At 40.4% G+C, this 14,543-nt stretch overlaps 1 protein-coding gene across 2 annotated transcripts in view; it reads right to left on the reverse strand.

The window, feature by feature from the left end:
- ATP9B (ATPase phospholipid transporting 9B (putative)) overlaps nucleotides 1–14,543 on the reverse strand; it is a 249,056-nt gene that overhangs the window by 5,485 nt on the left and 229,028 nt on the right. The window contains exons 25-29 of one of the 2 annotated variants that reach the window (XM_075270906.1): nucleotides 13,700–13,764; nucleotides 12,201–12,309; nucleotides 11,430–11,487; nucleotides 10,472–10,675; nucleotides 6,895–6,927 (exon numbers count right to left, since the gene is read on the reverse strand). In XM_075270906.1, the coding sequence (XP_075127007.1) occupies nucleotides 6,895–6,927; nucleotides 10,472–10,675; nucleotides 11,430–11,487; nucleotides 12,201–12,309; nucleotides 13,700–13,764 (469 nt within the window). The remainder of the gene's footprint in view (nucleotides 1–6,894; nucleotides 6,928–10,471; nucleotides 10,676–11,429; nucleotides 11,488–12,200; nucleotides 12,310–13,699; nucleotides 13,765–14,543) is intronic. The other variant, XM_075270907.1, reaches the window with a different exon arrangement.

Raw genomic sequence — 14,543 nt, forward strand, 5'->3', positions numbered from 1 at the left:
TCCTCCCATACTATATATGTTTTTTACATTTCTGTTACCCAGATGTAGAACTTTGCATTTGTCCCTGTTAAATACCATTTTGTTGGCCTCAGCCCATTGTTCCAGTGTGTCTAAGTCCTTTTGAATACACTCTCTCTCCTCTCTAGTGTTGGCTATTCCTCCTATCTTCGTATCATCTGCAAATTTTATGAGTTCCCCAATAATTCCATCGTCCAGATCATTTATAAAGATATTAAAAAGTACTGGGCCCAGAACAGAGCCCTGCGGCACCCCGCTTTTGACTTTCTTCCAGTTCGATGTGTAGCCATTTAGTATTACTCGTTGTGCCCGATCATTAAGCCAGTTGTGAATCCACCTAACTGATTTTTTGTCAAAGCCATACTTAATCATTTTTTCAATAAGAAGGTTATGTGATACTTTATCAAATGCCTTACTGAAGTCAAGATATACTATGTCCACGGCATTCCCTTGGTCCAACCATTCAGTGATTTTGTTGTAGAAGGAAATCAGGTTAGTCTGACAAGATTTATTGGTCATAAAGCCGTGCTGGCTCTGGTTAATTAATGCCTTCCCATCCAGGTACCGAAGTAAATGTTCCTTGACAATTTGCTCAAAGATTTTTCCTGCTATCGAGGTCAGACTTACCGGTCTGTAATTTCCTGGATCGTCCCTTTTCCCCTTTTTCTAGATGGGGACAACATTTGCCCTTTTCCAATCTAAAGGGACCACTCCTGTTTCCCATGACTTACCGAAGATTATAGCAAGGGGTTCTGTTATTTCCTCTGCTATCTCTTTCAGGACTCTAGGGTGTAAATCATCTGGTCCTGGGGACTTGGTTTCCTGTAACTTGGCTAAGTGCTCTCTTACCAGACCTTTGCTTATAGTCAGCTTGGAGTCCTCCTTCCCCTCATCTCCATCACCATTAATGTCGATATTTCCATTAGTTTCTTGGGAGAAGACGGATACAAAATATGAATTTAATAACTTTTCTTTTGCTTTTAACATATCCCCAAAATCCTTTTACCTTACTCTTTGCCTCTTTTGCAAGCTTCAATTCGTGTTCAGCCTTAGCTCCTTTGATGCTTGTCTTGCAGAGTCTGCAGACTGCTGTGTACTCTTCCTTAGGTATAGTTCCCATCTTCCACTTTTTGTATGTTTCCTTTTTCCTTTTTAGCAGGTTATGTAATTTTTTGGTCATCCATCCTGATATTTTTAGGTGCTTCCCATTTTTCTTCCTTCTAGGTATTGTTAGTTCCTGTGCTTTAATGATTTCCCTACGGAAGATTTCCCACCCTTCATGTGCATTTTTGTGCTTAAGAATTTTGCACCATGGAATTCTGCTAACCCTTGCCTTCAGGCTCTTGAAGTCTGCCCTGCTAAAGTCGAGCCTTGAAGTCTGTGTCTTCTCAGGTCTTCTTCTTCTTGCAACCCCAAACTCAAGTATAGCATGATCGCTGAATCCCAGTGACCCTGCTACCCGTAGTCCCTTAACCATGTGCTCTTTGTTGGTTAGGACTAGGTCCAAAATGGATGTTCCTCTCGTGTTTTCTTCTACTAGCTGGGCAATGAAGTTGTCTGCTAGAGAGGATAAAAATTTGATGGAGCCTTTACTCTTGGCTGTATGGGTTTCCCAATGAATGTCAGGGTAATTGAAGTCTCCCATGATCACTATTTCATGTTTCTTTGAGAGCGTGGTCATTTGCTGTGAAAAAATCTCATCCATGTCTTCTGTCTGTCCTGGTGGTCTGTAATAAACGCCTAGTATGATGTCCTTATCATTGTTTTTCCCTTGAATTACTACCCAAATAATTTCCAGTAGATTATCACTCTGTAAAACTGTAATTTCTGTGGAGATGTGTTCTTTTTTAACATACAATGCAACTCCACCCCCTCTTTTATTAGTTCTATTCTTTTTGAATAAGTTGTATCCTTCCATCTGTATGTTCCAATCATGCATGTCGTTCCACCAGGTTTCTGTGATGCCGATGACGTCATAGTTTTCCTTGTGTATCATCAGCTCTAGTTCTCCTTGTTTGTTTCCCATGGTTTGTGCGTTTGTGTAAAAACATTTCAGATTGTGCTCTGTTGTATCCTTTTTTGTCATTTCCTTCTGAGTATCTTGTCTTGGTTCCTCTTTACCACATCTAGTAACCTTGTTTAGTATGTCTTTTAGCTGCATGTTCTTGTCTTTCTTTTTTCTTCCCATCCCCTCTTCTTCTAGTTTAAAGCCCTTCTGATGAGTGTGGCAAGTCTTCTGGCAAATATGTTTTTCCCAGGTTTTGTGAGATGTATCCCGTCTCTAGCAAGGAGTCCATCGTAGAGGTAATTCACGCCATGGTCCAAAAATCCAAATCCTTGCTCTCGGCACCACCATCGAAGCCAGGTGTTTACCTCTAGTATTCTATTCCATCTCCTGATGCCATGACCATCAACTGGAAGGATTGATGAGAATACTACCTGCGCATCCAGTTCCTTCACTGTCTTCCCCAAATTTTCAAAGTCTTTATAGATAGTTGGTAAATCATTTTTTGCCGTGTCGTTTGTACCCACATGTATCAGTAGGAATGGGTAGTCGTCCTTGGAGCTGAGGAGGCTTGGTATCCTATCGGCCACATCCTTGATTTTTGCTCCTGGGAGGCAGCATACTTCTCGTGCGGTTAAGTCTGGCCTGCAGACAGCTGCCTCTGTGCCTCTTAGCAGTGAGTCACCCATAACCACTACTCTTCTTTTCTTCCTTGCAACACCATTTCTTGTTGCTCCTGATTGTCTCTGGGTGACTTTTGTTTCTTCTTTTGCTGATAGGTTATTTTTGTCATTTTCATCCGCTTGCATGAAAGTTTCATATCGGTTACTTAGCTGTGTGAGTGGTGATGGCCTTGTGATCCATTTGCATCTCTTGGTCACATGTGTCCAGTTTTCTGCCTCTGTAGGTTCTCTCAAGTATTCTTCCCTTACTGTATTCGGGGGACTTGCATCAGTCTCTGCAACTGTAGGCTCTCTAGCACTTTCATCCCCTACTGTGTTCTGGAGGCTTGCTTCAGCTTCATCAATGAAGACCTCACTTTCTTTGATGCTTCTCAACGTCACTATTCTTTCTTCCAACCTCTGCACTTTTTCTTCTAAAAGGGCCACTAGTTTACATTTCATACAGGTGAAGTTGGCTTTATGGTCCGGCAGATCTGTAAACATATAGCAAGTGTTGCAGCTCACCATGTGGGTTTTCTCCTCTTCCATGTTGCTCATTAAATTTGGATGAATGATCTTGTATATGTTTTTTTTTTGTTTGTTTTTTTCTCGTCTGACGCCGTCTACGAAGTGTAGAAACTCGCGCGCCGTTAGGTTTTGCGATGTCCTCTAACCAGCGAGACCCAGCAATCAATAAGATTAAGGCGACTCTTCTCCTCTTCCCAGAATGCACCAGAAATATTCAGATGAGCTTCCAATCCCACAAGCACAACACCACACAAATGCCACAAAACACAACACAAACACCACCCCACAAATACCACAGACACATGCACAGACGGAAGAAAGCTTCTTGTTTGTAACATTACAGTGCATGGAGATCAGCATGCTTCATCTGTATCAGTCATTCTGGGAGCTTTTCAGTCTGTTATTCTAATCCTATGACAGGTCAGAACAACAAAGTTAAATGATGGCATGGTGAATATACCCCAAGAACCATTTGTTCTAGGTATATACATATGGATATCCCTGACTACATGGGCTTGCAATGCTAAAATGCTTGTCCGTTCATTTGAAAATCTATATATATAAAACTCAAATTCTGTAGTAGCCCGCTCTATACAAATCCACAGTTCTCGCCCAATTTGGCTGAAATTTGGCACGCCCCCTCTCCACCCACAGGAGCAGAATACTGCATACGTTACATCTTGCTAGCGTCCCCCCCCCCCCCCCATAATGAGATTGGGGCTCCTAAATTTAGGCCCTATGCATATAAAGGGGAAATGTGAAAGTGAAAGCGCTGAGGGGAAAACAACAGTTGTGACTGGCAGGGACGGATTATGGCGATGGCGCCAAAGAGTTGCTGCTAAAGAGGCCGCAGCACCACACACAACACAAACCTTTCACAAACACCATATAAACATCACACAGACAGCACACATACACCAACCCACAAGCACAACACCACACAAATGCCACAAAACACAACACAAACACCACCCCACAAATACCACAGACACATGCACAGACCACACACGCACGCAAAGACACGGACGGACGAACAGAGCACATGTGAACTCACACACAACTACGACACGCATGGACACTTGCTCTGTGCATGCAGAAACACATGGATCACATGCGCACATACACGCATACATATACACAGACCACACACGTGCATGCACACCCGCATACATACACATGGATCACAAGTGTGCACACACACACGCATACATATACATGGACTATACACGTGCATGAACACATGCATACATAAACATGGATCACATGCATGTACATTTGGGGTCCTGTCCCGCAGTCAGCGGGAGGTATGTCCTGGTTTTAACTCATCTGCGTCTGGAGTTGAATACATAGGCGAGTAAAGTTGGAGCTGTCACAACTCAGCTCCTGCTTTAACGCTGCGATCTGGCTCCTGGATAACAAACAACACTTAGCATAAAACATAACTTTTAATGTCAAATATGGTCAGCTAAAATCTTTCAACGGTATAGCTAGGGCTAAAATTAGAATACATAACTCAATAAGGAAAGTAGGGAACACTATAGAGATATAGCTTTTTTGCAATGTTCCTAGATACTGCAGGGTAGTTCAGCTTAGGGGAGTGATAATCACAACTTAACAGGTGACGGTTAGCACTAAATAGGTGCCTAGATGATGATAATCTCACTGATACTGTAGCTGATAACAATGTTGTATAGAGTAAATACCTTCTTCCCCCTTACTGTTTTGATGCTGTTCACACTGCCCTAAAGCGTCCACTCAATAGCAAAGTTAACCTGACACCTAAACATATAACTAGTGTCCCTGTCCATTTGATAAATATGCCATTCTATAGGGTTCACACTAGATATGCTGTAAATAATTAATCTCTCTACGCGTTTCGATTACATATTCTCATCAGGAGAGTATAAGGAAAAATAATAAAGAAGATGTTGCGGTAAAAACCGCATTTCCCGGTTCCCCGATGGTGGGAGCCAGTACTCAGTGTCAGACGCTGACTGCTCTCATGCTGGGGTTTAAATAGAGCTCTAGCACTCTCACGGGCACGCCCACCATGCGTCATGCGGACCTCCACCAATGAGCTTGCAGAGTGTCCACAGGGGAAACTCCCCTTCCGTGGGTGTGTACATACTCCCGCGGCGCTCTGTTATCCAGCATTTATACTATACTATGACAGGAGGAAACCAGAACGTACGTGATTTCTCATATTTATGCAGGCAGAGTATCAGACTGGGGCTACAGTAAGTCCTATTACTGGTGTCATCAAGTGGGCATCGGGCTTACAATGTCTGATTTTAGTCTCGCATCATTGGATCATTTAGACCCTAATAACATATCAGAGACATAGTTTATATCTCCAAGATGCGATACCACATTTAGGACTGGAGGAGGTTATCGATCTATTATTAAGCAGATGAAGGAGGGGGGACATGAAATTGGGTGAGGGAGATGGAGGGGGGCATATAATGTACGGGTGACTGTAAGAGGATTATACTGTGTGGGGGCACATGAAAAATTAATAGGAGAACGGGCGAAGTCAACATAAAAGTGGGAGGGGATAAATGCGCCACACATTTTGTCCCTCTTATGGTACTTCAAAAGTTGGGAGGTATGTTTAAGTGGAAAAAAAGATTTACTGTAGCACTCTGAAAATGTCAATTACAGTGTGACACTGAAAATTTTACTTTAGCCAGCATAACCAGCAATTTAACATATTTTCTGTGAGCGAAGCCACGTGTATTCTACTAGTACATAATAAAAAGTGGAAAGAAGAAGAGTTTCAGCTACTTATTAAAGTTCATTCCCGGAAGGTAAGATTAATAAATGAAAAGAGAAGTAGTTAGAACATAGCAGGCTGAGAGTTAATAGGTGTCATTGAGGAGGAGCTCACGGTACACCATTGGGTCACAGAAGACAACTAGGGGTTGGCAGAGACATTCTTACCTTCTTTAAGAATCAAGAACAAGAAAAGCAGCTTTATAAGAGCTGATTCTACCTCCTCTTACTGTGCATCTATTCATTTCAACACATTTATACAGCGCTTATCTTAGATTATCTGACGTGCTATTGGGTCAGTGATTTTAATACCTTTTTAATGCACAGTTAGCAAGGTGATATATTAACATACTAGGTAAAGTAGAAAAATGCATAAATCTGGACATGCATGTAAGCTGACATCTATTTCTACTGAATCTATGTGTGCTTGGCCCATTACCAGTAAACTAGTAAATTAACTTTTAGTGTTAAACCTGGAGATTTACCAATTCCCTTTTACATTTCTGCAAGATGCCCTATAGCAACTTACTACTGGGTCAACCTGGGAGATAGCCTCAACGTAACAAACTCAGAAATGTGTTAAAGACAAAAACTTGGTAGAGATTTGAATGCTGAGACCATCCAGGAATCCCATAAACACCAGCTGCAGCTCCTGACAGTTCTCCTCCAATAATATTGACAGGAAATAAAGAAACATTGATTACATCCCCTTGCCCATGTGATTAGCTGGTGAACAATGTATACATAATATGACAGTCCTATATGTTTCTATGGTTGAGCCTTATTTATAAAACGGTAAAACTCCTTTTTGGGTGCTGGTAGCAATTTAATTTCAATATATACTAAAGTGTAAAATTGTTTGTCTTCTATAGGTATAGGAATAAATGTGGACATATAGATGTCACCTACCTAAGAAAGCTCCCAATGAAACTCTACCAAGACCTAATTGAGATAAAGAGGAGGAAAGAAGCAAAAGCAAAAAGACATTAAAGAGAACTTATAAAGCCAGAAAATAAAATGCATGCAGAACAGAGGTTAGAAGCAAAATTAGAAGCTCATAGCTTAGTCTGGTAACACATACACAGTACTTATACTTTTTGCTTAAATTACTAGTATTTCATAGGAATGGTCTTTGCCAGCTTTCTCTTTCATCATAACTCACCTTGCACATGACAGCCAGTTCGGCTGTATACCTGAGAGGTCTACTTAATGATCATTCGCCTCCTATATCTTAAACCTACAGCAGGGTTGTGATGTACCTTAGACTGAGGCCCCACGTTGCGGAAACACAGCTTCTTTTTTTGCATATTTTGCTGGGCTTTTTTTTTTTAGCAAAACATAGGAGTGACCACAAAAGGAATGGGAAGTATGTAGAAAACTCTTACACTTCTACCTTCTGCTCAATCCACTCCTGACTTTGGCTCAAAAAAACCCCACAACAAGATCTGCACCAAAAAATGCTGCATTTCTGCAACGTGCAGCCTTAGCCTTAAAGGGGTTTTCCAAGGCAGAAATTTTATTTTATTTTTTAAAGGCCTGTTAGTGTTAGTAATGGGTTAATAAGTACACCCATATACCTTTAGCAGTGTTTAGAGTGATTTCTGGGTATCTCTGGTTGCTGTTGGCATTCTCTCCCTTTGTTTACATGCCATCACCTTCCTGCTGTGCAGCTTCCTGTGTAGCTGCTACACTAACTCCCTCTCACTCAGCCCCCTCATCCTTTCTCACTCCGTTACAAAACCCTCCGTCTCACTAAACCTAGCCTCTCCCACCTTCACTGTCTCACTAAGCCTAGCCCCTCCCACTCTCAGTGAATAGGGATCCCGCTCATTACTAGCCCCTCCCACCATCCCTATGGTGGTGGTGAAATGGAACGTCACCGGATTATCAGAAAGTGTCCCTGGGGTGGTTTTTAATGGAAGTAGATTAGAAGTTAGGTGGGGGAGGGAGTTTAGAGTAGGGATTAATTATCAGTTTCTCCTGGACAACCCCTTTAACTGGCTGAGTGGTGCTCTCACTCAACGTTTCCAAAGCCTTTGACAGAAGTTGAATGGAAACATCTTTAGGCTGTCATAGAGTTTGGGTCTAGCTTTAGGATTTGGGTTAAATGTCTGACGTGAACAACTTAAGGCCAGAGTTCACATGAATGGTGCTCTATTGTTTGTGTTGAGCAGGTGTACACAGCAGGATTATCACAGACTTATCCTCCCCTTTGGACCAGCCACTGAGCTGCTTTCTTGCCTGTTGAGGACCTCAACTGAAATTAAGGGATTTCTTCCCCTGTGCGGATTGGTAAGAACACATCACTTTACACCAATGACATGTTATTATATATGGGCAGTATTGAAAACTCATCATGAACACTATCACCAAATTTGGGAACAGAACCAGAGTCCAGATTAACTGAAGCAAGTCAGTGCTGCCCCCTATGGATATGCTACACCCCAACTCTCGAGTATGGGATACACCACTTTAAACTGTTTCCTGATCAAGTGTCCCACTTACAACCACCACAGTGTACATGCACTTTAATAGAGAAAGGACTACCCTCTATGACAAACGTGAAAGTGGACTAGGGCTTCCTCCTGGAACTGAGGTAAAGAGAGCACAAACTGCTTCAGTGCTCACTGAACTTCTGATGCTCGTTGCTGGCTAATTAGTATGTGAATAAAAGCGAGCTAATTCAAAAATGAGTGAGGGGATTAACAAACAAAAGGTATGTGTGGAATAGCCTTTCTAAAGGCTATGCAAGTATATGCTTAGTTAAAAATGAGTTTTCCCAATGATAGAATCCCTTTAAGGCATAAGATACTCAAAAATTGGCAGAGAGAAAAGTCCTGCAAACCAGATGGACACCCAGCGGACCCCATTATAGTCTATGTGGTCTGCGGGTGTCCTAGGGTAACCGCTTTTTAAGCAGACAGAACAAATATTAGTGTGAAACTAGCGTCAATAAGAAGTAATAAACTACCATATTTTTCGGACTATAAGACGGAGGAAAATGAGGGTGCGCCTTATAGTCTGAATGTGGGTTTTCAGCATGGCCGCGCTACTGCCACCGCTGGTTTTCTTCAGCGGCAGTAGCGCGGCAATCTGCAGCATGGCCGCGCTACTGCCACCGCTGGTTTTCTTCAGCGGCAGGAGCGTGACAATCTGCAGGCCCCGGCAGCTAAGACACTCCCCGGCATCCGCCGGTCTATTACAGCAGATGCCGGGGACTGTCTTAGCTGCCGGGGCCTGCAGATTGCCGCGCTACTGCCGCTGAAGAAAACCAGCGGTGGCAGTAGCGCGGCCATGCTGCAAATCCACTCCTCCTCCACAGGTCCCGGCAGTCAGTTAGCCCCCCCCACCGGCCCCATACCTTTAGTGATGCAGGCCGGCTCCTGCACGGCGAGGCCGCAGGAGCTGACCTGTTCCGATGACAGCCGGGAGCCTAATGAAGGCTCCGAGGCTTGTCATAGATATATATTACTATCGCGGCTGGTCTATGACCCTCCGCGATAGTAATGTATAGAATCTCCCATAGACGGCAATACACTTGTATTGCCGTCTATGGGACTTGCAATCAAATGATTGCAGGTTCAAGCCCCCTAGGCGGGGGATATTAAAATAGTAAAAAAAAAAAAAAAAAAAAAAACACTTAAAAAAATATACTAAAAAATAAAATAAATAAAAGTTCACCTCCTTTCCCTAGAATACATATAAAAGTATAACATTACTGTGAAACATACACATTAGGTATCCCTGTGTCTGAAAATGCCCGGTCTACTAATATTTTTATGTACAGTGAAGGTCAAAATCAAAAGTGCTAAACTGCCGGGTTTTTCTCTCTGTTTTGCCTCTGAATTAAATAAAAGGTGATCTAAGCAATAAACATTTCCCAAAATGGTATATCTAAAAAGTACACCTGGCCCCACAAAAAAAACGCCCTATACATCCCCGTACAGCTGCAGGGTCACCTGTCAATGTGGCCTTGCAGCTGTTCCAAAACTACAACTCCCATATATTAAATATTTTACCATTTTTTTGCCTGAAATTTTTTTTTCCCTATTTTTCTCCTCTAAAACCTGGGTGCGTCTTATAGTCCAGTGCGTTGTTTCCCAGAATGGTGAAATAGAAAATTACAACTCGCTGCACAAAAAACAGCTTTCTTTTCAACATTAAAATGAAAAAGTTATGGCTTTTAGAATGTAACAAAGAAAAACAAGAACCCTCACATTTATGTTAGGCTGCGTCTTTAACAGGTTAACTCTCTAATTTTTGTCAATGCAGCCATGTGAGGGTTGTTTTTTACATCATGTGGAATTTTTAGATGCCACTATCTGGGCTTTGTATAATGTTTTGGATTTTATTAATGATCTCATGTCAAAACTGTGTGGAAAAACTGCAGTTTTATCATTATGTGAAAACAGTTGTGATAAATAATTATGGCACCATAAAAACAAATGGACTTAATAAATAACAAAAAAAAAAAAAAACAACTTACCAAAATATTCATTGAGGAAAGCAAGTGAAGCCACGTAGCAGCCAAGGCTGAAAAATTCAGCTACAACCATTAGCCAGTGCCATGTCCTTATAGTTAATGCAACCATTAGCAATTCTGTCAAAATCAAGGCAGTGAAGGAGATGGCAACCACATGAACGAACTCAGACTCGAAGAGAAGAAGAGCTCCATACATTAATATGCCACCTACAATAAAGTTATGAATACATTTAAAAAGCATAAAAACATGCTTAAACATGTAACTGCAGTAACTGGACCACATGTTACTTATTAGTAATATAAACAGTGGTTTAGCTTTCATGGAAACAAAGCATTGGGCATGTTGAAATTAAACATGTCCAATCCCTCTTTCCCCTGACATCTGCATTCATGGAAAAGAGGGACACCCCAATACACAATAGATGACAAGTAGGTCCCACTAAAATTAGCAGGTTTGTTCAACATGTCATAGTGTTAATAAAAACTAACTAAAAACACCCAGCCATATGCAAGAATAACTGCCTAGTCTGAAAGTATATTATAGTGCTGCCATATAAAAGTATAGCTTACTTATGCAAACAATAAAGCAATCTATGCAGTCTGTAAATAGAATAAATAGTATTTCCTTTATTAGATACTGTAAGATGTATCTTGAACGGTGGTTTTAGCTTATAAATAGTCTGAACTGAATGCAATGTGAGAATGAAAAGTTAATATTTTTAGAGATTAAGCTGTAATTAAAACAGCACTGATTTCAAGTGACATGCATCAATACAAATATCCATCACCCATCATGCACTGCAAGCTGGCAAGGTGTACCACCGGACTATCGATTTACCTGATAAAAAGAAAGCAATATATGACTGTTGATAAAAGTTTAAGCTGGCGGAAGCAAACCTGGAAGAAAAACAATGATGGCAGACAAAAATCCTTTCGTCGAGCTAAATGAGCCTTCTCTTACCTTGGTATATGCTGATTAAAACCCAGATGAGGAAGGTTTTAAAAGACAAAGATCTTCCCTGTGAAGAAAGAATGGTGATGTGAAAGAAATGATTTTATGTTAATACAAGGGAGCAGTTCATTGAGAAGTAAAACTTCGTTTTCATAATCTACAACTTTAAATTATGTACTAAAATATATAAGATTTCGTGTCATACCTTCTACCTTTAAAAATGAATTTATCAAGGAAATAAGAAGTTATAAACCATAAAATTGAGCAAAGAAAATCTGGAGGATGTTTAGCGTAAAGGCAAAAGCTTAAAAGTTTACTTGCACCTGCAGAGCACTGTATACCCCTATCTATTGGGGCATTTCAGTTTGTGGGTCTCCACTTATTCTGTGGTTTAGAAACCCTCCATGATTTCCTTATTGTGACCGGGATGACTTCTCATACATGTAGTGTCTCTGCTTGATAACCTAGCTATAACAGGAAAAACACGACTGGGTTTCTAACAAGTGCCAGATCATAGAAAGTTCTTGCATTCATGGTTATATCCATCACTTCTGATCAAGGCAAAAGACTGCCACCACTATAACTCTACTAGTAATTGCTGGGTCTATACAGAAGTACCTGACGGTAGTCCTAATTTTATTGACTACCTATTTTTTTTACATTGACTAAATGTTGACTCTACCATTAATAATTTCCTATAAATATAATCCAGGTGCATATATGGTATGTTAGTGGAACCAAGGATATTTATGGGTTTTTAGAAGATCTCTAACAGTTTACCTTTGTGAGGTCTTTATAGAGCTCGGGATACAGCAGAGCCGTTTCGGGCTTCACATCTTGATCCAGTACTAATGAGAAAACTGGAAACATGGTGTAGATGGTTGCATACCTAGGAAAAATTAATTATAATCATTTAACAAGAACATTCTTAAATTAAGCTCTACAACAACATAAAACATTATCAAACAATTATTATCTGTGCCAATAGGAGCTACTACAATATCTTTGAAATAAGGCAGGAGTATGACTAAAATACAAGGTAAACTATAGAAAGCCAGCAATGGGCAACCACCAGCCCATATCGAGTAACCAATTTCTACAAGAAAACTGACTTTTAAAAAACTACTGCATGTTTCATTAGCATTACTAGCTACTGGATAGGGTAAAACATGTGTTTCTAGCAACCCATATGGCTTTATACATTACAAAACATGAGAGGATTGTGATGGAGCTAAATCATGGATGCAGACTGGATAGATAGACTTCACAATAGGTAGTGTTCACAATTCACCATTTATTTAGGTAGAGATACCTAAATAAATGGTGAATTGTGAACACTACCTATTGTGAAGTCTATCTATCCAGTCTATAACTTGGGGTGGGACCCTGACTTCATAAAGAAAGGACCACGACTGTATCTCTGTTTCTAAGATCATGGATGCACTTCCAGTGTAGCTGGTCACGGAAGGTGCAAAACACAGAACTAAAATGGTGGTCACAGAAAGGAGGAGTTCTGCTGAATAGAAGAGATTTTTTTAAATAATTGTATTAGAAATAATTATATCTTACACACTTTTTCATTTAAATTTATTGGAAAAAATTCCTGAACATGTCAAGGCAAACAAACACAATATCCTTGGACTTAGTTTTTTTGCTTACACATGATCTATTGGCCGGCACATGAGTTTAAAGGACTATAAGACTAAAACAGCTGGAATAGCCATGGTCTCAAGAATAGTAAAATAAAGACCACACATTAGACAATCCAAGGCATATTTCACGGCTCATCCATGCGACTGAGGAACCCTGCTGAGGAGGCAGCAAGGGGAACTATGAGGGGGTAAGTTGCAATTTATGAATTACCGCATTTCTCCAACATTCTTGATGAGATACAATTACTACACAAACATGTACGGTAAATGATTATTTCACGACTCTTCCATCAGTACTTCACATGCCTGTTACTTGGCTGCTTCATCATTACTGTCAATGAGAAAACCACCATGTACCTGGTGTGGATACACAGCTGAATAGAACCCCTCCAGTGTCAATTACTTTCATTTGCCCGAAAATATCTGTTGTTGTTTTTTCCAAGGACATTATTTTTTGCTCCCTCACCATGTTAACTATTAGTGCATGAATAATATGGGAAAAACTAATTATAACATTTTCCTTTAGACATAATTAAAAGGCAACCAACTGATCTTGGCCCTGATGTAATCAAACAAAAATAGTTTTGTTACCAAGTTGTCACCAACTAAATACTAGTTTTAACTTACCCTACCATTAGGAATCCCTGGTACAAAGGAACAGATGCGAAATAGAAGACTGAGGAAAACACAGCCTTAAAAGGAAACAAGACATGAAAAATGAGTAAATTTACCATTTTAACATTAGGTCAGGGACTCTCACCTAACAATATTTTAAGAGATGGACAATATTCGAAAAGATATTAAATTCTATATACTTAATACCATGTAAAGCAAGGGTATATGCAAACTAAACAATCACTAGAAAAACAGGGACCGTCACTGAAGACAGAAATTTATCAATTTCCTAGTTGGTGTACTTATCCTTACACTTTGCCCCAAAAGAAGAGGCAATTGGGAAATTTATGAAGACTGGCGTTTCTTATACCAGTCTTGATCCCATGTGGAGATGCTCCTAATTGATATACATATACATTAGAGACATCAACTGCCCCCTGTGTGACAGAAACTGAAATCTTCCCTAGCTAGGAGCTGATGTAGGTCTGAGCTATAATGTATGCCAGCTTGTGGCACAAATATAATAAACCTGCAGTGGCGTCTGAGGTCACAACGCCACCTGTTTAGCTCTGCCACATCCATTTTTTGAAGGCACAAAAAAACTGTCATTCTGTCTGCAAAATCAACCATCTTCAAATCAACTTTCTTACACCTTTTCTACAGATAAACAATGATTAATTGTCCCTACTGTCTTAATAAATTCCTCTCATCAAACCAGTTCCCATAAAAGTAAATAGATTTGTGCGCACTGTGCATTTCAGTCTATCGGTACCTTTTGTAACAAGTCTAGTGCATTCTCCTTAGTAAATCATCCCTACTGAGTCTGTTCTATTCACTCAAACACCATCACTATAAA

This window comes from Leptodactylus fuscus, chromosome 4, assembly GCF_031893055.1.
Source record: "Leptodactylus fuscus isolate aLepFus1 chromosome 4, aLepFus1.hap2, whole genome shotgun sequence".
NCBI lineage: Eukaryota > Metazoa > Chordata > Amphibia > Anura > Leptodactylidae > Leptodactylus > Leptodactylus fuscus.